The 25,524-nt window shown below is 49.9% G+C and overlaps 2 protein-coding genes and 1 long non-coding RNA gene across 5 annotated transcripts in view; 2 read left to right on the top strand and 1 right to left on the bottom strand.

The window, feature by feature from the left end:
• The first annotated feature begins 4,123 nt into the window (after window positions 1-4,123).
• Window positions 4,124-8,287, top strand: SC5D (sterol-C5-desaturase). Of its 2 annotated transcripts, none has more exons than XM_030505275.1 (5): window positions 4,124-4,282; window positions 4,915-5,132; window positions 5,933-6,065; window positions 6,533-6,633; window positions 6,950-8,287. In XM_030505275.1, exons 2-5 carry the CDS (start codon window positions 4,923-4,925, stop codon window positions 7,373-7,375), a joined length of 870 nt encoding a protein of 289 aa, XP_030361135.1. In that variant the 5' UTR covers window positions 4,124-4,282; window positions 4,915-4,922; the 3' UTR covers window positions 7,376-8,287. The 2 variants fall into 2 exon arrangements, with proteins under 2 accessions (XP_030361135.1, XP_030361134.1); XM_030505274.1 differs by lacking the exon at window positions 4,124-4,282 and adding an exon at window positions 4,623-4,644.
• Window positions 8,195-24,202, bottom strand: LOC115616259. The gene is made up of 6 exons (XR_003994255.1): window positions 23,976-24,202; window positions 22,691-22,835; window positions 19,661-19,781; window positions 18,582-18,689; window positions 15,499-15,621; window positions 8,195-8,329 (listed from the first exon to the last, which is right to left on the bottom strand). It is a non-coding gene; the product is annotated as an uncharacterized LOC115616259 (long non-coding RNA).
• The window catches only part of SORL1 (sortilin related receptor 1), a 41,725-nt gene continuing 28,526 nt past the window's right edge, over window positions 12,326-25,524 (top strand). For both annotated transcript variants that reach the window (XM_030505272.1, XM_030505273.1), the window contains exons 1-6: window positions 12,326-12,521; window positions 21,150-21,266; window positions 21,351-21,476; window positions 21,910-22,071; window positions 23,395-23,462; window positions 23,771-23,951. In XM_030505272.1, the coding sequence (XP_030361132.1) occupies window positions 12,363-12,521; window positions 21,150-21,266; window positions 21,351-21,476; window positions 21,910-22,071; window positions 23,395-23,462; window positions 23,771-23,951 (813 nt within the window). In that variant the 5' untranslated portion in view covers window positions 12,326-12,362. The remainder of the gene's footprint in view (window positions 12,522-21,149; window positions 21,267-21,350; window positions 21,477-21,909; window positions 22,072-23,394; window positions 23,463-23,770; window positions 23,952-25,524) is intronic.

The following is a 25,524-nucleotide window of genomic DNA, read 5'->3' on the forward strand; positions in this document are numbered from 1 at the left end:
CTTCTATTGATTACAAAAGGCAATCCTGACAGGTGTATTTGCAAATATTCCCCAGGACTTACTTACTTATTCCTTCTTTTACAACTCCTTCGATGATGCTCATGAGCTTCTTGTCAATGTTTGGGTTACTAGCACACCAAATGGTACATTTAGCTCTTTTTCCAAGGTTAAAATAGCTAGTACAGACTGTATGGACATACAAAGCCTGGTGGTTAAAAGAGCACATACCAGAGCATCCAAAACTGTTTATTACTTGAACTATTAACAAATGTTCTTAAGGATAAACTACTACCAATGTACTGAGGATGTGATATGATTTTTACAGAGAGGGTGGTCAAACAGGGCAACAGGCTTCCTAAAATGTTTGTTTCCTGCACTAACTAACTATGAACAAATGTTCTTAAGGATAAGATACAATAAATGCATTTAAAGTATGGGATATGATTTTTACAGCATGATAATCAGTGAGACAGGCTCCTTGAAATACTTAGATCTTGCAATATATACATAATATTAAAATAATATATGTATATAAAACAGTATACACTTATATATAAATACCTATTCTATTATAAATATATACACATGCATATATGTAACAGTATATATCTATATATAAATACATATATAGCAATATATACCTATATATCCTACTATATATAAATACATAAATATGATAGGATACATCTCTATATAAACAAATATGTATTCTATTATGTATAAAAATACATATATATAAAAGTATATCTCATATAAATGACTATATACCCTATTATATATAAATACAAATAAATCATTATATAAGCTATTATATAAAAATATATAAATAATTACAAATAAATGAAGATATACCCTGTTATATAAGAGTGTATATAAATACAAATAATATATACCCTATTATAAATACATATACACACCCCCACATATAAATGAATATATACCCTATTATATATGAATATATAAATACAAATAAACGTGTGTGTGTGTATATATATATACACACACTATTATATATGAACATATATAAATACAAATAAATGTATACCCTATTATATACAAGTATATATAAGTAAATACAAATAAATGAATATGTACCCTATTACATATAAATACAAATGAATACACACCCTATTATATATCAATAAATGAATATATAGCCTGTTATATATATATATACATACACCCACATATAAATGAATATATACCCTATTAAATATATATATATAAGTAAATACAAATAAAGGAACATAAACCCTATTATACATGAATACACATAAATAAATACAAATAAAAAGGAATATATACCCTATTATATACAAGTGTATATAAAGAAATATGAATAAATGAATATATACCGTTATATATAAACAAATATATAACCTATTATATATGAATATAGAAATACAAATCACTGAATATATTCCCTATTATTTATCCGTAAATGAATATATAACCTATTATATATAAATACAGCTATATACACCTACATATAAATGAATATATACCCTGTTATATACAAGTATATATAAATACAAATAAATGAATATTTATTATATGTAACTATAAGTACATACATATACAGCCATATATAAATGAATATCCTGTTACAGATAAATATAAATAAATATAAAATATATATCCTAACATAAAGATATATAACTACATATATATAGCCATATGTGAACGAATATATACCCTATTATACGTAAATATGTATAAATAAAAATAAATGGCTATATAGAATGAATATATACCCTCTTCTATATCAATACATATAAATACACATATACACACACACCCACATATATATTTATATAGAATAGGGTATATATTCATTTATATAACTGCATATGTATATACACACACCCATATATAAATTAACATATACCCTATTCTGAATAAATATATATAACTACATATATATACATTTTTTTATATATATATACACACACACAACAGTATATACCCATGTAAGTATAAGCTGAAAATGCATTTGTTTTTATGAAGTATTTGATATGATTTTTACCAGCGCAACACGTTTCCTAAATTCTTATTACCTGGACTACCTGTTGACAGAAAGTAAAGATAATCTAACAAAAATTCATTTAATTTTAATATCACAGGGTGCAAGAAGCTTCCTCAAATGCTTATTTCCTGCACTCCCTCTTCCCAGATCTCCTTAAGGATAAGCTACTATCAATGCAGTTAATTTTATTAACTAACTCTTTCATCTGATTTTTACAGAGGGGTTAGTCAAATGATGCAACAGGCTTCTTGAAGTGCTTATTACCTCCACTATCTATTAACAAATATTCTTTAGGATAAGCTACTACCACTGTATTTAATTTTATGAAGTATTTGATTTCATTTATACTGACAACTGTCACCAGTTAACCTGAACTATCTCTCACTGTCACCAATTGCCCCATCCTATCCCAGACTGTATTGCAGGCTAGCCCCTGACCGTGCGACTATGGATTCCAAGATCCATCACTTTCGTCTCTGAACCAGGAGACCCACATATGAGCCATTCCCCGTACACAGCATCACTATCTCCTTTCCTTTCCTGACAATCCTGCCTCTTTCCCAAGTGATCACTCCAACGCAGAGTCCTCACACTTGAAGAACCTTAAGTCTGACAATAAAACAACCCCCAGCACTTGATGATAGAAACCTCGTGTAATTGTGGCACACACACCCCCCCCTTTACAGACGTTGTTTGGAGCTTACAATGGGCCACGTACAGCCCAATGCTTGTGTCCTGTACACCACCTCTACAATAACTAACTCATGCATGAGAAACGCTTTTTTCTTCTAATTTTAGAACCCAGCTATTACAGAGCACTTGAAAACATCTGTCTTCCTATTCCCTTCATCACACAAACTGCCTGTGCTACCCCAGCAAGGGATTTAAAGTCTGCCAAAAGCTGGGTCTCCCACACAAACACATATATCAACCTAAAGTTATTCCTCTAGCCTATTACAAGTGGTGAATCCAAAAGGGAAAAGGTTCCTGTTATGAACCACATGCAGACTCTCTCCCTGGGGTTCCTATAAGACACGTGGCAGCAAACCTGCCCTTCTTCCTACATCACCATTGAATGCCAGCTTTTTTATCAGAGGATAATTAATTAATCTCCATAGGAAAAAAATGGAATCACAAACTAAAACATGACAAATAAGCTGCAGATGACTGAAAGGTCAAGCTAATATACCAGCCTCCCATGACTGAAAACAGGCATTAACACACCCATGCTTCTCCTCTACATCAAACTTTGTAAAGGGAAGAGAAACGACACTGCAGCTATCATGTCAACACAAACAGTGTAATGGAAATGATTACAAACTGTCCCATCTTGTTTATATGCCCTGCATGCCTCAGTTCAAATCACTGCCATCTCACTTCCATACCTGGTCCTCAATCTCTGCTCACATGGACAGAAACGGGACACTGAGAACAGGATATTGTTCTGCAAGAAACCTGGGAATATGGGGTGGTTTTTAAGCCTCTGCACTGAATTTGGCTCACCATCTACAGAACTACCCATTTCAAACCATGCCTTGGGAAATTCCTTCATTTTGAGTGGGTTTAATGCACACTCCAAAGCTTACACTGTATTTATCCCTACTGTCAGGGCAGAGTGCAGGGAAACAAACTGGTTTCTTAGCACACAACCCATCACCCCACAGCCTCTCTAAGGGTTGACCTCACAGGGCACACACATGTTGGGTAACATGAAATAAACCACATGAAATAAACATGAAATCGACCCTCCACATGAGAAGAAGGAGCACGAAGCGCACTGCAGAGCAGCAAACCCCCCTCTGCTCACCCAAAGCAGACAAAACAGACTTGGTTTTACACAAACAGTGCATTCCCGACCTTTGGAAATCAATACAGTGTACACAACTTCCATAAACCACCTGTTTTGGTTATCATAGGGTTGGAAGGGACTTCAAAGCTCATCTAGTTCCAGAGGGCAGGGACAACTTCCACTAGATCAGGTTGCTCCAAGCCCCGTCCACCCTGGCCTTGAACACTGCCACCCCCATAGGGAAGAGCATCCCAATATCCCACCTCCCGCGTCCTGTTGCTCGCACCGATCGCTTTCGCTCTACACATCATCGCCGTATCCCCGCCCCGCCGCGACGTCGCCGCCCCCCCGGTGGCGAGAGCCGCTCCCGGCGGTGACGTTGCGTGGCGCTACCGGGCGGCTCCGCCCCGCTGCGTCCCGTCCCCCCCGTTCGCCGCCGCCGCCGCGCCGGGACGGACCCGCAGCAGGTACCGGGGGGCCGGGGCATGGGGAAGGGGCGCGGTGGGGGGGGGGTCACGGCGGGGAGGGCGCGCACGGAGCGGAGCTCCCGGCACTGACACCCCCCTCCCCCGGACGCGTTTCCGCCTCCAAACACACCGACACCCCCCTGCGCCGTGCGCTGAACAGAAACGCGGGTATTGCCCCTCTCGCACCATCTCCCTGCCCGCATCGGGACCACCGAGAGGCGGTGCTGAAATCGCGCTGAAACCGACAGGCGCTGCTATGGGCCCCCTGCGCATCATACGCTGCCCAAAAAGGACCCTTTGCTACCCAAAACCTACACCCCGCTGTCACCCTTTCCCCGGGATGGGACCCTATCGTACATGCCGTCTTCCCAGAGCAGGAGGACACAGAAACACTGGAGCCCAGACCTCTTGTGGGGTTTAAAGCATCTTCCATGGTCCATGCTTTATACCCCACAACCTACATCTCACTGACATGCCTCGTGCACCTGGCTAAGGTGATCTGGACCTCCCTGCCACCACGACCCAGCCTGCACCGCTTGGACCTGGCCCCTATAGCCCCATGGTTGGACAGGGGCTGCAGAGGTGGGACATCTACTGCAATCAGTAACACTGACCCTCTCTCTTTCCCGCAGGAGCCACCATGGACCTGGTCCTGGATGTTGCCGACCAGCACATCCTCACACCCTACGTGTACCCCTCCAGCTGGCCTGAAAATGAGCCTTTCCGCCAGCTCCTCAGCCTCTTCGTCATCACCAATCTGGGGGCCCTCACCCTCTACCTGCTCTTCGGTACCCTCAGCTACTACTTCATCTTTGACCATGAACTCAAGAAGCATCCTCACTTCCTAGAGGTGGGTGTGCCCTATGTCACCCCCCCAGATTTTCTCCCATGTGTCAACCCCTGCCCTGAACCACTCATGAGATCGTAGAATCACAGAATAGTTTGGGTTGGAAGAGACCTTAAAACTCATCTTGTTCCAACCCCCTGCCAGGAAGGGCAGGGACATGTTCGACTAGACGAGGTTGTTCCAAGCCATGTCCAACCTGCCCTTGAACACTGCCAGCTTCTCTGGGTCACCTGTTCCAGCATTTCACCACCCCCATAGTCAAGAATTTCTTCCTAATATCTAATCTAAATCTCCCCTCTGTCAGTTTAAAACTATTCCCCCTTGTCCTGTCACTACGTGCCATGATTTCTTGTGTATTTCTTACAGATTTCTTGTAGGCCCCCTTTAGGTATTGGAAGACTGTTATAGGGTCTCCCCTGAGCCTTCTCTTCTCTAGGCTGAACAAACTCAACTTGATTCCCCCCCTTGACCACCAAACGGAGCCTCCTGCCCACTAAACACTGGGCCCTACAGATACACCCGTCACATCCCGCTTTCCACTTCCAGCTGCCACAAACTGCCTCACTCACCCCTCTGGTCCCCATCCATGCCCTCATTCATCCCTGACCAGAAACAAGTACCACTTACACAGCGCACTAGACCCAGCACCCTGTCCTGCTGTCGGCACGGCTCTCTCCAAACAAGCAGCACCCTGTGCCCCACACCATGGCACAGACATTGCAAGGGGCTGGGACATCAGGGCTCTGGGGTCTCTGCCCAGCTCCTGGTGTGCCCTGTCCCCCTGACCTGCTGCATCCTCACAGAACCAAGTGCGTCGGGAGATCACCTACGCGCTGCAGTCCCTCCCCTGGATCAGCGTGCCCACCGTCGCCCTGTTCTTTGCTGAGGTGCGGGGCTACAGCAAGCTCTATGACAACATCCAGGACTCCCCATATGGTGAGCTGCTCCCCGGTGTCCCCCGGCCAGGCCAATGCCTTCTCCCCACCATCCGAGGCTAGGGACATGCCCCCATTTCTCCTAATGATGATGCACCTTGTATGAGTCCAAAAAAAGTCCACCCAGGTGCCTCCTGCCTCGAGCTGGTCCCATCTAGTAGTCACAATCCCAAGTTCTCTTTAGGACAACATGAGGATCCCATTACCCCCGGCTTGGGGACAGCCTGATCAATACATGTCCCCCTCCACAAGAGAAGGCCTTCCCTTCCCTGGGTGCTGGTCCCAACAAACCGGTGCCTGACTCACTTTCCCCAACTCATAGGGGACTGTCTGACCCTCTCATCACACCTCCTTGATGAGACAGACCCCAATGTGACTCACATTTGCCTCCCTGGCCCTTGCAGACCCTAGCTCCTTGCTGTCTTCTAGCACCCACGAATGCCACCCCTAACATTCCTGTTCCCCCAGGCTGGTCAGGTGTCTTCCTCAGCATGCTGTCCTTCCTCTTCTTCACTGACATGGGCATCTACTGGATACACCGTGGTCTCCACCACAAACTGTTCTATAAGGTACGAGATGGGTCTGGGATGGTCTAGACAAGAGCCCTCACCCCTTGGGGCCATGACCAAGATGTTCCTCCTTGGGAACGTGTGCCCTGGAGGGGACAGTGGGGTCAGTGTGACCATAGGAGGCATCGCCTCACCTTGGTCCACAATGGGAGCCAAAAGCCCATTAAGGTGTGTGTCCCTCTCCTGCCCTTTGGGTGGTGACAGCCTTGGCCCTTTGCCCCCTCAGCCCCTGGTCAATGAGTCATCCCTAAACCCCCTAAAAGAGGGCATTATCACCATCAGCCTTGAGCACTCACAGCGCACCATCTCCCTGCAGCGCTTCCACAAGCCCCACCACCTCTGGAAGATCGCGACGCCCTTCGCCAGCCATGCCTTCCACCCCGTCGACGGCTTCATGCAGAGCTTGCCCTACCACATCTACCCCTTCCTCTTCCCTCTACACAAAGTCACCTACTTGGGCCTCTACATCTTCGTCAACGTCTGGACCATCTCCATTCACGATGGCGACTACCGCGTCCCTCGCCTCCTGCAGCACATCATCAATGGCTCGGCCCACCACACCGACCACCACTTGTATTTCGACTACAACTACGGGCAGTATTTCACCCTCTGGGACAAGATCGGTGGCTCCTACAAGAGCCCCACGGCCTTTGAGGGCAAAGGCCCCCACGATTACTTGCGCAAGCTCCGAGAGAAAGACGCAGGGGAACCCAATGGTGTCCCGGCTTCCAAAACTGAGTAGGCTTTCCCAGCCTATTCCCTCTCTGGGATGAGATTCCCCGGCCAGATCTCATCCCATTCGTCCCTGGCCTTGAGACTACTTTCCTACGGACAAAGAGCCCCTGTCCCTGGATGGCATAACTGACACAGGATGATTCTCAGCGACCGCTCTGGCCTTCCCCTGCTCCCAAAACGGCGGAGTCCAGCCTCACTCTACATTACAGACCTGCCTGCTGCTCCTATTCCAATTCAGCTGCCTTTGGATCTCTGCTAAGATCCCTGTGCTGCTGCTTTACAGAAAGAACAATGGCACAAACAGAACAATAACATGGCACAAGCAGTACAATAACGTGCTCGCAGCAGGGTCTCCATTCGTGTGTGCTCCATGCCTTTGTCGCCGATTCGACACTGCCAACACGGAGTCCATTGGGATGAGTCCAGTCGAATCCAGATGAGTCAAGAGGCTGAAGATGCTGCTTTTTCTTTTCCTTCTCTTTCTTTTTGAGCTGTATTTCGCGAAAAAAAAAAGCCGCAAACACCAACCTTTTGGAGCAACGTGGGTCCTCCTGATGGCTCCTCAGCTTGGTGGCGGCCCAGCCTCAAGACGCAGCGGGATTCCTCAGTGCTCAATACACTCTCATCCTCCTTCTCTCCCAGGGATGTCCTGCGGTGTGCTGATGGGATGCATCCTGGAAACAGCATCCTGTAGGACAAAGATACGCTTTGAGTCCTGTGGGTCCCCTTGAGCTCCCTGAGGACATTGGGTGGGGGGAAGAAAAGGAATAGGTGCACGAAAGGAAGGGATGGGGGCTGCTCCTTTCTTGAGGGTTTGTGGCTGGTTTCTCCTTTTAATGCCTGATGTGCTTCCTGCTGAAACCCGGTCGTCTTCCCTTTGGGCGCGACCTGCATTCAATAAATCTTACTTGCCAACTTGGCTGCTGTTTGGTCCCTTTTCTCTTGAAGCCATTCATGTCCCCTGAAAAACAGAACCAGAAAATACATCCGGACTCACGCAAAGCTGTGAGGATGGGCTGGAACTTCACCAGAGGCTGTTCACATGCAGCACATGGACAGTGTTGGAGTATAGGGCGCATGTATGTTTCCCTAGCATGGTACAGCCAGGCTCCTCTGCCTGGTGAGCTCCCTCCAGGGTTGCAGTGACAAAAAACCCCTTAGAGCAAAGTATTCTGCTGCTCCCTGCATAACTATGCTCTATCTCAGCCATCCCACAGGCAAGATAGGGCTTGAGGTCACACCACTACACCACGTAGCTCCCGACAGCATGAGGGAACGCCTTTCCCACAAGGGAAAGCCAGTGGTATCCCCTGTGCTGACTGCCCTGGGGTGTCCTGTTCTGCTGCTGGTACAGTCTCCTGCCTGGGCCATGCTATGCTTTCTCCTCCCCACACAGCTTCTTCTCCCCGACGTGCACAGGGAACCCTGACCCCTGTTTGCTGATTAACTTGGAGCCAGAGAACTGCTAAGGGTCAAGGCAAAGCCCACATCAACCACAGCAAACCACCACACTAACCTTTCCCTAATATTCCCTAACGACATTAGACCCTAGGGAAAAGCCCCAGGCTTTCTCATCATATTGTCTCTCCGCCTTCACTGAGCCTAATGCACAGCAGTGGGCTTGCCAACACCTAAACCGTGCACAAAACCATTGCCAGGGTGGTCAGGCATATGCCTTGGAGCAGAAAATCCCTGGGAAGGCACTTGGGGAGTGAGAAGCAGCCAACAGCCAAATGCGGTTGTGTATTTGGGACCCTGACGCTGCTGTTACCACAAGATGGAGATGTTGCTCACAGCACACCAGCGGCAGGAGCTGCACCTGCATGGGCAGCATTCCTCCTCCTCCTCACTGCCCCGGAAGCGTGGGGCCCAGAGGCAGGAATGGTTTTGCTGTGCCAGCTCTGCTGCAGGATGCACGGGGGGCAGCCCGGAGCTTATGCCAGTGTAAGGAATGGCTGGTTTGGGCTCACAAGACAGCATGCTGCTGGCTTTTAATAACTTATTCTGGTGGTTTCCTGGGACTGAGGTTTTATAGGCTGTTAGTGCCGAGGGTGTGCTAATGCCTTTGGATGTTTGTCAAGCAGAAAGACAAGGGAAGGCACAGGGAAATGAACTGCACTGGATTGAGAGTGTGTGCTGAGAATGCAGCTCCTTGTGCCAAGGTCGCCGGGACTGTTAGACCCGTCAGACAGCACGCTAAAGGGCCCTTCTGCTGCCATAATTCCCTGGGCTGAGGAGAAAAACCTATCACACAAACCATAATAAGCAGTTTAGTTGCAGAGCAGCTCTGCAAATGCCCTAGGCATCCCCATTGCTTTAGCAAATGTCCCTTTCATACAGCCTCTTCTATACAAAAAGCTCCTCAGGCCACTGCTCTCTCAGCAGACACCAGATCGCAAAAACACGATGTGTGGAAACCCTAAGGGGAGCAGGAGGGCTCAGAGGTCCCATCCCCTGAGAACTTTGGTTCAGACCTGGTGCCTTCCTCTCTGAAAGCTCCCTGCATCCTATGACCCCACAACAAGGGCTCACTTTCCCAGAGAGATGCTTCCCAGATAAACCAGAACAAAAGCAAATTGCCGGCCCTGCTCAGAGACCTGCCCACTGAACACACACCTTGGTTTGCTCATGGGATCTCATCCCCAGCATCCCCACGCACCAAGCTCTCTTGTTGGGGCTGAGATCAGGCTGTTTTACTCGCAGACTTGGCTCCAGCAACATGCAATGCATCCTTTAAACAACTCTATCCACACAGGCCCTGCAGCGGTGGCTGTTCTAGCCCCTGCGTCCCTTTAAACCTCCCAAAACCTGTAGGGCTGCACCAGGGAAAGATGAGGGAGAGAAGGGAAGGAAAGCTGGGGGGCCAGGGGCTGCTCGCCTTGCTCTTCGAGTTCACAGTATTTGCTGCTGATGAAATCCAGATGGACCTTAAAATAAACTCTGCTCTGTTCCCCCTCCCCTGTACAGCAGGAGACGGGTTCTTTTTTTTTTTCAAGAAACAAAAAAATACCTTGGCAAAGGAAACGTGTGTTTCCCTGCACACAGAAAGAGCTATTCATCTGTTAGCATTTACCGGCGCTACACTCACCCAAGCACTCCTTGCTACTGCTCTCTCCCCTGTGCCCACCACAGTGACCTGGCAGGAGGGAGCCCCATGGCAGGGACAGGAATCCTTCTCAGCTCCAGAGTGCTCTGTGAGGAGTGCTCAAGAGAGGCCAGGAGGAGGATGGAGAACCCTCCACTTACCAACTGTCTCCATTTAGAAAGTGCTATAAAGCCAGTTACTAATTTTTTACTATTTCTTGTCCTATTCTCCCTCTATTCCTATTTTTTGGGGAGGATTTGGCAAAGAACAGTCATTTCATATGCAATGGGATGGACACTTGGACATGGCAGTGCTTTCGGGAAAGATGCCATGGCTTTTTTGGGTGCCTCTCACCTCACTCCAGAGTGCAACTGGGATTCCTGCACAATAAAACTCCCTTATTGACTCTGCCCTTACCCACGGTGACCTCCAGTCCTCTGGAGGGACGTTACACTGAGTGAAGACCGCTAAAAGCTTTATTAGGAGGGCTTATAATTGTATTGACTCGGTAATTGAAATACACTAACTAGGTTTCTAGGTGAAAGCACCTCAGGGAAAGCTCTGGACAATGTTTCTGCTACTAAAGCAAGTGAAAGAAGGGAGAACAAGACTGCCTTGGGACTGTCCATAGGACTTACAGGCTCCCATTCCTTCACTGCTGGGTCACATCCATTTTCTTTGAAGCTTTCCCCACAGTGTTTGAAATCCCAGAACAGCAGCGCTCACCTTCCCAGCTCTGCCCAGGAAGATGGCAGAAATTGGGTTGGAGAGCTCTGAGGACTACCAGAACCATACAGGGGGAAGTCTATCACCATAACCTAGGAAATCATTTGTGCTTTTCCTCTCTCCCTTTGACATCCACCTATGCCGTTATCTTCCCATCCAGAGGCAGGCACAGCCCTTCATCACACCCAAACCACCATTCCCAACACCAAGGGCTCAAGCTTATGTTACTGCCTACCAAGCTGTCCCACCAATAGGTCCCTCTTCTTCTTGCACCCTAGGTGAGGAGCCTGACACTGTGACACTGCTAAACAAAAACTAGACATGAAGCATTACTGTTGACCTACAGGATAATCTCCCCAATGCATTTATACCACACAGACCTTTGGCTATAGGAAACAGATCTCTACTGGCTGCTCTTCTTTCCCGTGACACATAAGGCATAGCAAGGAGCCTCAAATCAATGCACAGAAAACCATCGCTGCCCCAGTTGCGTGACTGCACAAGGCTGGTAGTTTAAAGCCAAGGGGGGCTTCCTGGGAACAGTTCTGCATCAGAAACTAAACTACCAGAGAAACCGATTAGAAACTGACCTGGAGAAAGAAGCAGGACCAGGCACAGTGCTGTGAGCAGGACCTGTGGGAACGAGCCGCAGGGCGCTTCCAGGAGGCTGGAAAAGGTTCCAAACCACAAGCCAAGCAGATCCTGGACACTATTAAACCTCAGCCTGGGTGCTTCCACAGACAATCACACCACTTCCCACCGATACCGGGGTGCTTTAGGCCTATGGCTGAGGAGCGCACACTGCTGGGGAGGGAAAGCGCAGCTTGGCTTTTTTTTAGGGAGGGTGGCAGGAAAACCTCATGCATCCCCATAGCAGGAAGGTGCTGCAATGCTTTTGATGCGTTTCATTTGAGTTTATTCCATTTACTCTCATTCAATTTACCTCCATCTCTCGTCATTCCGTTTGGCTTCATTCCAACCCCTTTCCTTCCCTGTACCTCGCTCGGGTCCCGAGCATCCCCGAGGAGGGCGCAGCGCCCTGTTCCGGGGAGGGGACCCCGCGGCGGCGGGGTGTGGGGGGGGGGAGCGGCTCCGCTGCCCATTGCACATTCTCTCCGGGCGGCGGCGCGGCGGCTCCGCTCCGCTCCACCCGGCCCCGGCCGCGGCCCCCGGCGGCTCGAACATGGCGACGCGGAGCAGCGGCGGGGAGCGCCGGGCCGGCCCGTTCCCCCGCCGCCTCCTGCCGCCGCTGCTGCTGCTGCTGGCGGCGGGCGGGCACCCCGCGCTGCTGCCGCCGCCGCACGCCGACACCGCGCCGCAGCCCATCCAGGTGTACGGGCAGGTGAGACGCGAAGGGGATGGGGGCACCGGGCGCGGTACCACCGCGGTACCCACGGGGCTGGCGGCGGGGAACCGGGGGTCGCGGCGGCGGGGGATGGAGCGGGTCCCCCATAGGGATGCCCGGCGGGCCCTGGGTACGGCTCGCTGCCCCGTTGGAAGCGCACTGCTGATCCCTGCCCACCTCTCTTCCCGTTTCTCCCAGAGCCATCCCAAAGTAGTGGCACTGCTCAGGTTTGCGGTTTCTATTCCGGGGTTCATTCGCAGCGGTAGCTGCCGGGTGGCCAAGGGCATGCGCTAGGGAGATGGGCCAGGTTGTCCCCTCTGCTAGTTCTCCGGATGGGAGGTGATTCCCTGCGGCTGGGAGCAGGCAGGCGGTGGGCAGCAGCTCCTCGCCTAGGGGATGCTCCTGGTGAACATCTCTATGCTCAGGAGCTGGGCAGAGGGAGGTGGCTGGTGGAAGAGGCACCGTGACCTTCTCCATAAGAAGGGCTCCTCCACTGCGTTTCTAATCCATCTTCCAGTGCTCCTTGAGAAAGAGGGAGAGAGGACTTGCTCATCGCAAAAAACCCCATAGAAACTGCTATTTCTAAAAGTATCCCTTCTTGGGCTTGATTCATTGGCAAGTTTTGCTGGCAGGACCATGAAGGCTCCCCCTCACCCTCCCTTCTATACACAACCATCACTTTAGGGGTGATGAGGAATTATACTTGAGTTGCCTGGTTGCCTGCTATGGAAAGCTTCAGCCTAAAAGATCCTGCTTTAACTATCCACTGCTCTGCTTGACCCTCCTTGCTTATGCTGACTGTGTCCTATCATACATCTGAAAGGCTGCTGGAGGGGGGACACGGGGACACCAGCCCACGGAGGGACCATCTGCATTTGCCCCCTTGGCTTGCACTTTCCCTTCTGGGTGCCCTATAATTTCCCCTTTTTGTTACATGTAGGATGAGAAAGAGCCGACCATGAGAGGCAGGGCTGGATCTGGAGCTGCTGGAGGGGCACACAAGGGGCTGGTGCTGCTCCTAAAGCCCTGCTCTTGTTCCCCTGTTTAGAGGACAGAAAAAGCTGTTCCTCCTTCCCTTGAAAATCTGCTTCGCCTCCTCTTCTACCTCCTCAACATTTGGCTGGTTTTAGCATAACACAGCTACCCCATTTTAGAACAAACATGGCACTTGTCTCTCATCTACAGCGAGACATTTGTGGCCCTTCCTTTTCTGTCTCCCCATGGCTTTTCATCTAACTCACCTGCCCGGATCAGGTAGGGAGCTGCTTTGGCAGGAGCAGCCCCTATTGCTTGGTCATGGAGCTGCAGATCTAAGACTTTGCAGTAACCCTGGCGCTACCCACAACAGAACTAATAGGCAGCAATGGGAGTTCAACAGTTTGCCACTGTTTGGTCTTTCCATATTGCTTTGAGCTTTCAGAGGGAATTTGCCCAGAGAATGGAATCACTCTCCCCGGTGGCATAGCACAGGGCTTCAGGCTGGTTTACAAAACCTGCTGCTTCTGCTGCTTCAGGGATGTACAAGTTTTAATGCTCAGGTACTACATATCACCAGGAAGAGTTTATTGGCACTAAACAACAGTTCTCTCGAGTGCTACAGTGCTTTAGATTAGGGTCTGCTTTAATAAAAAGGGACAAGAGCGAGCTTGTGTGTTCTAGCCCCTGTATAGATCTGACCGTATGGAATAGCTAATAACTCAGAAGCCAGAAAGCTGTGCACGTGATGCTCAGGAGTCTCACGACTTGTCACAGGCACCTAATGATCCCCAAGTCCTCCCTTCCCCAGATCTTTGGCACCAGAAAATCATGCAGTCAAAAAGCGGTCCTTTATCAGGAACATCATTATAAGGAGCAGTGCTTGGACCGAGCATCCTAAGTGCCTTGCCACTGCAGTCGCTTATCTGGGACACATCCTGCTCCTGTGCATTTGGCAGGTTGGTTGGCCATATGCTACACGTTGGCTCGTGCCCTGAAGTTCCCTGCCCTTCCCTAGCTCTCGACTGTGGTCTCGACACAGCCTCATAGGACACCTCAGAGCCCAGGCTGGCTCTGAGGTGAAGGAAAGCACAGCGCGAGAGGTCGGTGCTGCCTGTCGCTACTATGGGTGATGATGGCAGGGGACCAGAGCAAGAAGGAAGGATGCATCACACCAGCCAGAGACAAGGAGGGGAAGGAAGTCCAAACCCTTGCGGCTCCTCAGGAGCCAAACACACTGTCAGTAACAGGCTCAGAGCCCTCTTGCCCTAGACACCAAAGACACAAGATTCCTCATCCAGATCCTCACCACCAATCACATCCTTGCTGGGCAGGCTCCCACAGCTTGCATGTGTGGCAAAACTTTTTGGGAACTTCAGTGAATTACGATGACCAGCAGCCTAAAACCCTGTACCTTTGTGGCTTTTCCTCTGCTTTTCTCGCTCCAAAAGCGCCAGCAACCAAGAGACCAAACACATGATTCCAGATACCATCAGCTTTGAGACAGAGGGGGTTTTGTTCCCTTGCACAGCCCTCACCTCTGTGGGACTCTTGGCGAGCGTTACAATGGACAGACCGGTACAAAGCAGGCACTGACAAAAGACAGGGCTTTTCTAGGCTGCCACTGGCAGCAGAGAAGCATCCCCAGGGCAAGACAACTGCTTCCTGCACCCACCAGATTCAGCAGCGCTCCCCAAACCCCTTCTAGCAACTGCAGCACCACACATTGCCCTCCTGCTGTCACAAGCCCCTGACTACCAAGGCTGCAGCTTACCCTCCAGTCCCTTAACAGTCTCCATGCTCTTGCCTACACAATCCTACTCAGACCTGGATAAAGGTACTCGGCTCCAGGATCTTATATTTCCCAGGCACGTCCCCACCATCCCATGTAAATCCTGTCCCCTCTTGGGGAAAACCCAGCCACGAACCACATCATCTTCAAGGATTTCGCTTAGTGCAACAGAGAAGGAGAAAAAAAGCAGCCACTTTGGCTGCCTACCTGTGTGCTGGGTTGAAGCATCTTTGGTGCCCATGAGGCTGGTGTCTAGCGAGTGTCATGTCATAGCCACAGCAGGCACGAGGAGAAGTGCTGGGGCAGGAGGCCAGCCTCTGTCTGCCATTCCTGAGGGGCAAGAGAGAGGATCACAGTTACAGAGAGCATTTACGCTGCTGGGCTGCTAATACACACAGACAGGTCTAAGCTTTATCTGCAGACATCCCTTTCCCTTCTTCGGAAAGGGCTTATCTAAGCCTCCCCCAAAAGCACGCAGCTCACAAGAAACCTTTGCCTTAAACCATGCTGAGACAAAAGATATCTCATCTAACTGCAGGCCACTCCTGCAGCAGCCATATCACCCTCTGCATGGCTGCTTTGAGGCCTTGAGACTCTCCCCGCACGCCTAATCTGTGCCTGGCCATCACCTCTGTGCCTCCTCATCCCCTGAACCAGCATTATTGCCTGCTCTAACATCAGCTCATCTTCCCTTCTGGGGCAATCTACTTCATTGCTCTCAAGCTTCCTGTTTCCCGGTGACATCCAAACCTGCCTTTGAGGGAAAGGACAAGGGTGGCCTGGGTCATGTTGGCAAACTACCCTAAAATACTGTGAGCACATGGTCAAGATAGTGCCTGAACAGAGGGAGAGCTGAAGCTTCTCTTCTTCTGAGGCCATTAGTACATCCCAGGTAGGGAGCCCACCTTAGCTCCCTTCCCTCACAACCTGCAAACTGGCAAAGAGCCTTTCTTCTTTCAGAGGAGGAAAGTGCAGGGCAAATGCCATCCAGCGATGTGAATGGATGCATCAATCACTGCATTGGAATTGACCTGTGCTTAATTTTGACCTAGTTTGCCAGCCTGGCAGAGACCTTCCCAGGTTAGACTTTAGATTATGGGGATATGCTGGATGGTGATGGCATGGTCCTAGCAGAGGGCTGGTGACCAGCCTTTTCATCCTTCCTCATATTGACAGATACCCCTCTCCATCACTGCATCTTCCCCTTTCTCAGCCACTCTGGGAAGGTTCCTGCCTCCTGGTACTTGCTTTTATGCCTGAGCTTGCCAGGAGAGACAGGACTTTGGAAGCTATACAGTCCCTGCTCCTGGCAGGGTAGCAGCCAGGAGAGGTATTTGTGTTTTTTATTCATTGTTTTCCCTCCAGCAGGTTCCTCGCAGATCCTGCTGTTGGACTAAGCAAGCGTTGCAGCGTCCCAGGGGCACCGCTTAAGCTTTCTGTAGCTGTAATAACTGGCTCATGGCACGCTTCGCCGGCAGTGCTTTAGACCTTTTCTGCTGCCTTCCTCCGTGCCTTAGTTATGGGGGAGTGACTTTCATCAGCACTTACCCAAATTTGCCAGGGCAGCCTCAATTCTCTGTCATCCCCCAATCTCTGGGACCCTCTCACCGAGGGACCTGCTCATTTCTGGGGTAAACAGGGCTCGTGCCTCAACCCCATCTTCCCCCTCCTTCCTCCTAGAAACAACAGCTAACCGAGAGCTCTATTGCTGCTAGCAGAGAGAAAACAGCCCTGCAAAGCAGATGATTTCAGTATTAACAAAATTAACATGGGCCTGGCACTCTGTGAAATGAGTCACCCGTGTTTCATATCAATGATTTCAGACCCTGGCATTTTCAGTCCAAGCCACAAGCAGCGCTACGGCAGGCACAGACTGTGTTTTAAAATACCACGGCAGGGCTAGAAGCAGATGCTCGGGAGCAGAGCAGAAGGTGCAGTAATGAAGCTTTAGTGGGAGCGCACGGGGAACGCGGCATGCCGCGAGTGCAGCAGCCACCCATGGCACTCGACTATCCGTGATGCCAGGCTATTGCGTAAGCCTTGCCGGGGGGAGGCAGAGGAAACCGGGATGCAAAGGCCCGGCACTTGTCCACTGCAGCTTCCAGCGAGGCGGAATGATGAGGAGCCTGGGGAGAGCACCTTTCCTTTTAAAGCCTAGGGCTAACCGAGCTGTGGCTTTGCTTCTGACCCCTTTCGGTAATAGCTTTCTTCAGCCCCATCTTCATTCCCCCGGCTACTGGGTGCAAAATGTTTAACTGATTCCCCTTCCACAAGCATCTCCTGACAGCCTTCAAGCCAAGATGAGAGCTGCTGGCAAAACTTTGTTGCAGCAGACGCTCGCTGCCACACAGACCCATTGCTCTTCAATACCCTCACTTATCAAGCCATAATAATAACCTATTAACTACTCAGAAATGTCCTAGGCATTTGTTTGCAGGCATCCCATCTCCAGTTGCATTACCAGGACAAAAGAACACATAAATGATCCTTAGGCCTCCTTTTTCTGCACACCCCCAATTTTACAGCATTGAGCCTCACCCCCTGAGCAGTCGCACTGCATCACCTCCTGATTAATAGCGAGCGCCTGGGTTGAGCTGTGGTCCAAGTCCTATAGCTAGAGCATTAATCCTCAACAGAGCAAACCCATCGACACACACAGTTAGCTTCCAAGCCCACTCGGCACCAAGAATAGCCTCTAATGCCGTCCCGACACTTGGCACCATGCACGGGTGCTAGGCACTGTTGTAAGTCACTAATATATCTGCTTGCAGTTCATCACAGCTAATGGTGTGATTTCTGCATGGGGAAGTTATACTTCCCATGCAGAGCAGCTAAAAGGCGTGGATTTAGAGTCCTCCAGTGACAGAAAGGCCTGAGATGCAGCCATAAGAGCAGCTACAGTGAGGTACCCACAGCACAGTCACTCATCCTCTGGCCTGCTAACACCGGAGTTCATCATGTGCAAGGGGTGCGCCACCCCCAGTGAGCACTAGCCTCTCTAATTCTGGGTATAACCAACTGGAAGGGATGTCAAGGGAAGAAGAGCTGGCACTTAGGAATTGCAGGTGCTGAGGAACATGGGATCAAGGCACTTCCCCCAGCACTGGGCGCTTGAGGAGCTTGGCACCTCACACTGTGCACCCAGTTCCCCTCATCTACCCACTGTCATCCCCTTGGTAGGCTGGGCAAGGCAATACTATTGTCTCAGCACAGCAGCACACACCCAGACAACATTCCCCCTCCCAGACCAGGCTGGGCGCACTCCCCTTGAGCCACAGGGGAGCTCTTACCTGCTCTGGGGTGTGCTCCATGGCTATTTTCTCACCTCATCTCACCCAGCAGCTCCAGGGGCTATTTTCTCACCTCATTTCTGCAGGGGATTCATTTATGGGAAGATTCTGTTAACAAGAAATAAATATATAGTGTGAGCAAAGCTAGCAGCATTAACTACATTAACTAGACCTACAAACAGCCTCTGCTATGTCTTGGCTCCAGTTCTCCCCTCCTGGACTTCATTTGGCACCTTGCATATTAGGAGGACAAATTAGAATTTCATGCATATTTCATATACACTTAAGCACTTGGCAAAGACCAAAGCACTTCCCCATTAAGAGGAATTTATGCTAAATGATGTTTCTGTTAGGTACCAGCCGTTGCCCTTTCATAGGTTAAACCAGTTCTCAAGGAAGGTTTCCCCTGTTAGGGGAGTCTTTGACAGTGGGCTCCTGCCAAACAAGCCTTATCCCAGCAAGCAGGGCAGGGTTACTCATGCTGGGGATAACCACAGCCTTATTGCTAAGCTATATCACAAGAAACATCCTGGTCAATGGGACATCAAGTGCTTTTCACTTGGAGCACAATGCCTCAAGTGTCCTTTACAGGACAGCAAAGACTTGGGGTCCTGTTTGTGGCTCCCGTGAGCCATTTGGGTCCCCACAAAGCTCCAAAGGGCCATAGCAGGGCTGCTGGCTGTGGTGTCCTGCACCAGGAACAGGCAGACACTAATGTGTGAAGCTCCTAAACCTGACAAACTGCTGCATGAGCCCTTCATGGGAGACTTACAGCATAAGACATCCTTCTGTTGTCTTCTCTGCTCCAGCAGTTTTCAGCTACTCCTGAACTTTCTGCTGAGCACAGTCCCTAGGTACTCAGCACCTCTCATTCTTCCTCGCTCCTACCAGAGAACCAAACCTTGCTCAAACTCAATTTGGCCTTTATACAGGGGGTCTACCCTAATTGGGCTGCCTAAAGTCATACAGCTAATGAGTAAGGCAGCTCAACTGGCTCCTCCAAGCCCAAACAGGTGCCCCTGGCCTTTGGGATTGACACAAGTGTCCCTGCTCTGAGAAGGCATCTCTCTGGGGCTTACCATGTCTTTTAGGTCATGGGGGAAAATGCTGTAGAGCTTTATTGCAGAGCTTAAAAGCAAAGATGCAGGCAGGAGTCTCCTGTGGTTTTTGGGTTTTGAAGCTGTCCTAATGTTGGATTTCCTGGAGAGAAAAAACATGCAAAGTGCTGCTGAAAGAGAGATGTAGGAGATAATAGATGGGGTTATTCTGCTTTTAAAGGAGGGGAGGGTGATTGGAGCTGGGAGCTGCTCTGGATTTCAGACCCGGAGCTATCTCAGTGGGCATCAGCAATTCCTTCTCCGCCCTGTTTCCCTGCATCCTCAAACAGCATCGCTGCTTTATTTTCCAGCGGGCATGCAAGGCTACTGCTGGCTTGCTTTGTAGCTGCTGCTGCCTGACCTAAATCTCTGCTGTGTTTGCTCTCTCTGATTGTGGGTACTACAGCGTGGTTTGCATGGTCGGGGGGGTCTCTGTCCAGGCAGGCAGAATATAACTGAGGGCCCTGGGGGCTGCTTGCTGCCATTCTGTGAGGTTTTGATTATTTCCACCCCCCTTATATGAGCATATTGCATAAGAGGGATTTGAGGGCTTCTGCTTCACTTGCCCCCCCCGCTCTTCCAGAATAAAGACCTTGTTTTTCCCAAGCATTTTACTTGCCTGTCACTGGTGGAGGTTAAACCAGCCTCTTACCTCGTTGATCCCGGGGTCAGCAGGAGCCACAGGATACCAGGCCTAAGAAAGGCTTAGCCCTGTATTTTTACAGCTTCCCATGAGCTTAGGAGCCACCAGCCATCGGCTGAGCTGCAGCTATAGTGATGCATAGTGGCTCAGGCATGCACATCCATGGCTGAGCTATAGCCACTGCTTCCCTACAGTGTTGGTCATCCTTGCTCGCTGGTAGTGGTTGCTACAGGTTTGCGCAGAGGCTGTTGCACCTTCAGCTCCTGCCACAGTGATGGCTGAGATAGCTTCCCTGTAGAAAAAGGTCCTTCATGACTGGTGCTGATACAGCACTGTCAGATGCAGTGCACGCAGAGGGAATAATGGGATCATGTATGGCTGCATTTGTGTTAGAAGCCAGCATGTCCTTCAGGATACAGAAGAAGTCACTGCAGAACTTTTCTGTTCTGGAAACAGTGTCTGTTTCCCTGTGGCCCTTCACCTAGTTAGCCTGGATTTGAAATCACATCTCCGTCCTTGGTTTTAGTTTTCCTGCTCACATCTCCCAAATCCTATTTCTATAAAGGGAAAAAACAGGCATGCATTTTGCCAACATGTTCGTGAAAGATGCTGCTTTACATGAGGCCATGCTTGAACACCACTCCCACAGGGAAACCTTCTCTTTACCTCCCACTGGGAGCTGGAAGTAGGATTAAGGCCCTCTGGGTTGAATAAGTTTCCCCAAAGGCTGTGTATTTCAAGGAGGGATGGTACAAGCGGTTGTTTGCTCTCTGACTGTCCGCACGGGCAAAGCTGTGGCTTAGGGTGTCCTTTTCCTTGGTGTTACAGGTCAGCCTCAATGATTCCCACAATCAGATGGTGGTTCACTGGGCGGGAGAGAAAAGCAACGTGATTGTGGCCTTGGCCAGAGACAGCTTGTCTTTGCTGGGTCCCAAAAACAGCGATGTAAGTAATGCAACCTGGTGCTGTCCTGGGGTGCCTGCTCTTCTGAACCAGGCACAGTGTCACTCTGGGGCTTCTCCTTTGCAGGTTTACGTATCTTATGACTATGGGAAGAGTTTTAAGAAGATTTCGGAGAGATTCAGCTTCAGCAAGGGGAACAGCAGCGAGGTGGCCATGGCCCAGTTCTACCACAGCCCGGCCGACAACAAGAGGGTGAGGAGGCTGCAGGGCAGGGCCACTTTATTGCCACCAACAGCACAAACACACGTGGCCCTTGGTGCCAGGGCAGTTATACCTTGGTGACGGTGCCCATAGCAATATAGCTGCTCCTTGGTATGGGAGGAGTAACTGTAAAGGTATCACAGAGTGACTGCATCCTTAGCAGCACATCCCAATACAGTGACAAGCTGCGTGGCCATCACTAACATGGTTATAGAGCTACAGATGCAAACGTTAATTCAGGCTTTATCTACCCACACCAAGGTCACCTTTCTCCTGGCAGGCAAATTCCTTTCCTTCAGAGTTTGTCCTCCCAAAGGCTCCCCCGGGATGTGTGCCCTTGTTACTGCTAGCCTGAGCTCTGCTCTGACCTCCTGGAGCCTGACTGCCTGCTCTCCTTCTTCCTTGTTGGTCCCTCTCTTCCCAGTACATCTTCGTGGATGCCTTTGTCCCGTACCTCTGGATCACCACCGACTTCTGCAACACTATCCAGGGCTTCTCGATTCCCTTCAGAGCAGCAGACCTCCTCCTGCACAGCAGGAACCCCAACCTCCTCTTGGGCTTCGACAGGTCTCATCCTAAAAAACAGGTGAGCACTTCTGCTTAGATGGGAGGGCCAGCATCCTGCCTCTACTGTGGTATTCTCCCAGGCCTGTTACATGCCCCATAGACCTTACAGCGAGCCAAGAACCACCCTGCCTCATGCCAGCACCGTGTGGGTTCATGCTTTGACTGTGCAGGGTGTCTGATCTCGGACTGCTGCATGCAGAGCTGTCCCAGATTGGCCAAGACGCTCATTTCCTACACATCAGTCTGGTTTCTGAGCTCTGGAGCAGTGAGTTGGTAGTACCTGTAGCATGGCTTCCTTAAAGATTTCCTCTCCCTTTTCCTTCATTTATTCTGGTCCATCCACGCTGCTCCTGACTGTATTGATCTCCCCAACTATTGCAGTTGTAACTTGCCACGGAGCGCTGGCACTGAGGCAGGACTGACCTCTGCAGTATTTCATGTGGGCATGTGGTTTGGCTTTGGGTCTTGCATAACAAATTGCTTCTTGAAAACAAACACATTCTTTTTGCTTCCTTTTTTCCCTGGAGCTATTGGGTAAAGATTGTAAATAATTACAGCATCTCAGATAGACCCAGGCAGCTTAAGCAAAACAAGCATCTCCCAACATGTGAATGGGGACAGCTGAGAGGGATACATACAGTCTGTGCTGTTTGCAGTCTGGTGGTAGCAGGGTGCCACTGATGCTTTCCCAGGGGGATGGAGCTGGCCACAAGCAATATCTTCCCTGGGCAGGCTGCTGGACTGGCTGTGGAGGCTGGAATCTGACTGGCCATATCCATGTACCTGCAAAACAATAGCAAAAATCACAGCTTGGGTGCCACCATAGTGCTTGGTTTCAGCGACACAGACCCTTTGAGGGACAGGATCCGCAGGGGAGCTGATGTGCCTGCGGGCAGGTGTGTTTATTGCTGCTGCTTTCCTTGGTGCAATGAAAGATTCTATCTCTCCTCCTGACCTTTGCCTTACTGATGTTCACAACAACAGCCATCCGCAACAACAGTGTGTCGCTGTGCTTGCAGCCTCCGAGGGATAGGCGGCTCTGCCCACATATTTACCCTTGCTATTGCCCTCCACCAGTACGTCACAACAAGTTATTGTTATTTCTGAGTTGCTGTAAAACCAGGTGGACAGATTTTGCCTCTTTAGGTTATTCCCCTGAAGCCAGAACAATTGCTGTTGCTCCAGGCAATACCACTTAAAGACGAGTCATCAAAGTAGCTAATGGTTTTGCGATGGACGCATGTCCATCCTGATTTTGCTGCCTGAGATGGGGTCTCCTTAAAGGATTGGGTCTCTTTTGGTTGCCCAGTCCCACTGGCATTTCTTCTTTGTGTCATTGCAGCTCTGGAAATCAGATGATTTTGGCCAGACCTGGATAATGATTCAGGAACACGTGAAGTCCTTTTCTTGGTATGTGTCACACCTGTGTATGTATTGATACCTGCCCAGCTCCTGTCTTCTCTCACTCCTCACCTCTTGCCTCATTTGCTGCTCTGTGCAAACCAAGGACCTGGGTACCAAACCCAGCAGAGACCCTGCACCATGGGGCCAAGAGACAGCCAACAACACAGGCACCCGGGAATGCTCCACATTTACCCTGGTTCTTGTCTGCTCCCCACCCCATCTCTTAAAAGCATTCCTGCTGCTTGTTAACCACTGCCTTCTGCATTGCTTTGAGTGCAGAGATACCACCACCACCTTTTTTCTGCCCTTTCCAGGGGGGTTGAGCCCTATGACAAGCCAAATACAGTGTACATTGAGCGACACGAGCCTTCTGGGGCTTCCACTGTCATTCGCAGCACTGATTTCTTTCAAAGTCGAGAAAATAAAGAGATAATCCTGGAAGATGTTGAAGACTTCCAGCTCAGGGACAAATACATGTTTGCAACAAAGTCTGTGGTGAGTATCGTGTGAGGAACTTACCACTGAGGGTGACGGTCGGTGCTTTTCTGCAGCCTGGGCAGAAGTAGGTCAGCTTGGGAAGTGCTGGGATCCAGGAAAAACCACAGGATGCCTGGGAAAGCCGGTGAGGAGAAGGGGGATGTGGTTCAGCAGCTTGGTGGTTAGGAGGCCGCTTGTCAGGGAGGATTACCGTCAAACGTGGACTAGGTCCAAGTAGCCTAATGCGCTCCAGCCTGGAAAGAAAGCTGGGTTTTCAGTTTGCTTTCCTAAGAAAAGGGGATAGGTGAAAGCTGCTTTTTGGTCCCCCTGCAGCCAGGGCCCCCCTATACCTTTTGCAGCTGTTGGCCAGTTTCAGACCAACCTGAAAGCAAGCTAGAAAGCATCTGTGCTTTCTCTGAGGACAAGTCCTTTCTAGACAATCAGAGACATGACACCAGAGGAGTAAAGCCCTATTCCTTCCAGAAATAAAGGGCTGGTTTCCTTCTTAGAACATGCTAGCATTGCTTTCCTCTCCTGCTGCTGCCATCAAGCTTGTTTTAATGAGCAACCTTTGCCATTTAGGAGTGACTCCTTGCAGAACCATGTAGGGTTTCCTACGTTTGCAGGGGATATGTTTGCAGAGCGCTTTCTGTTTCTCGGAAGTCTCTCTTGCAGGTAATACAGCCTGCAACTCTTGGGGCCCATCCCCTTGGCGCTATGCCTGATCTGAAACCTGCTGTGGTTTGCAGGAGATGTTATCTAGGCTTGCTGTTGGTGTTTGGTGAAACACAGGGGGTGGTTATGTCTGTGGAGACGCCACCAGCCTCACAGGGCAACATCCTGAAAGCGTGAGGCGGGTTTGTGCAGGGGCCTTTCCAAGCACGAACTCCATTTGGGGTTTTTTTCAGCTTCTGGAGGGCTCAAAGTCACCGTCATGCTTCCTCGTGCAGCTCTAATCGCTGGTGTTACATTAAACAACATTAAAATCACTCGTATTCCGTGCCGAGGAAAAGACTGATGGGAAACATAGGGACTGGGAGGGAGGCCAGCCTGGCTGCAAACCCCTGCCTTGGAAATTACATCCCCAGGTCTGGAACCAGGCACACGCAACAAAGCTTGGCTGCAATGGGAGCGGCGCAATGGGGAGAGGCCAGGCTGGGTGGCAGAGGCACCCAGGACTCTGACTTGTGCTCCTTTCCGTGGGAGTCGCGGTTGCTTAGCAATACGGAGCCTGGGAAAATCAGGCCACTTATTTTTGGAGCCTAAATCTGGGTTTAGGTTCTTACCATTGGCATCCCATACGAAACAGGTTGCCCCCAGCTTGTTACTTTTTTGGCTTCCCGCTGGTGCCTTTCGTTTTGTGCGAATTGCTAAAAATAGGAAGGAAAGGACAAACTGCTCTGCAGAGAGAGGAGGAATTAAAACCATAAACCCAGCCTCCTTACCTCCACCTGTAGACCTTGAGTGGGGAGCGCTGCTCTCCATCAGTCACAGGCCACGCTTTGCCTGCATGCAGAAAGGGTTGAGACCCATGACGCAGCGTGTGGGTCTGCCCCAGTCTGCCTTTTGGCTGCCGCTGGTGATGAAGGTG

This window comes from Strigops habroptila, chromosome 17 (genome assembly GCF_004027225.2).
Source record: "Strigops habroptila isolate Jane chromosome 17, bStrHab1.2.pri, whole genome shotgun sequence".
NCBI classification, from domain to species: domain Eukaryota; kingdom Metazoa; phylum Chordata; class Aves; order Psittaciformes; family Psittacidae; genus Strigops; species Strigops habroptila.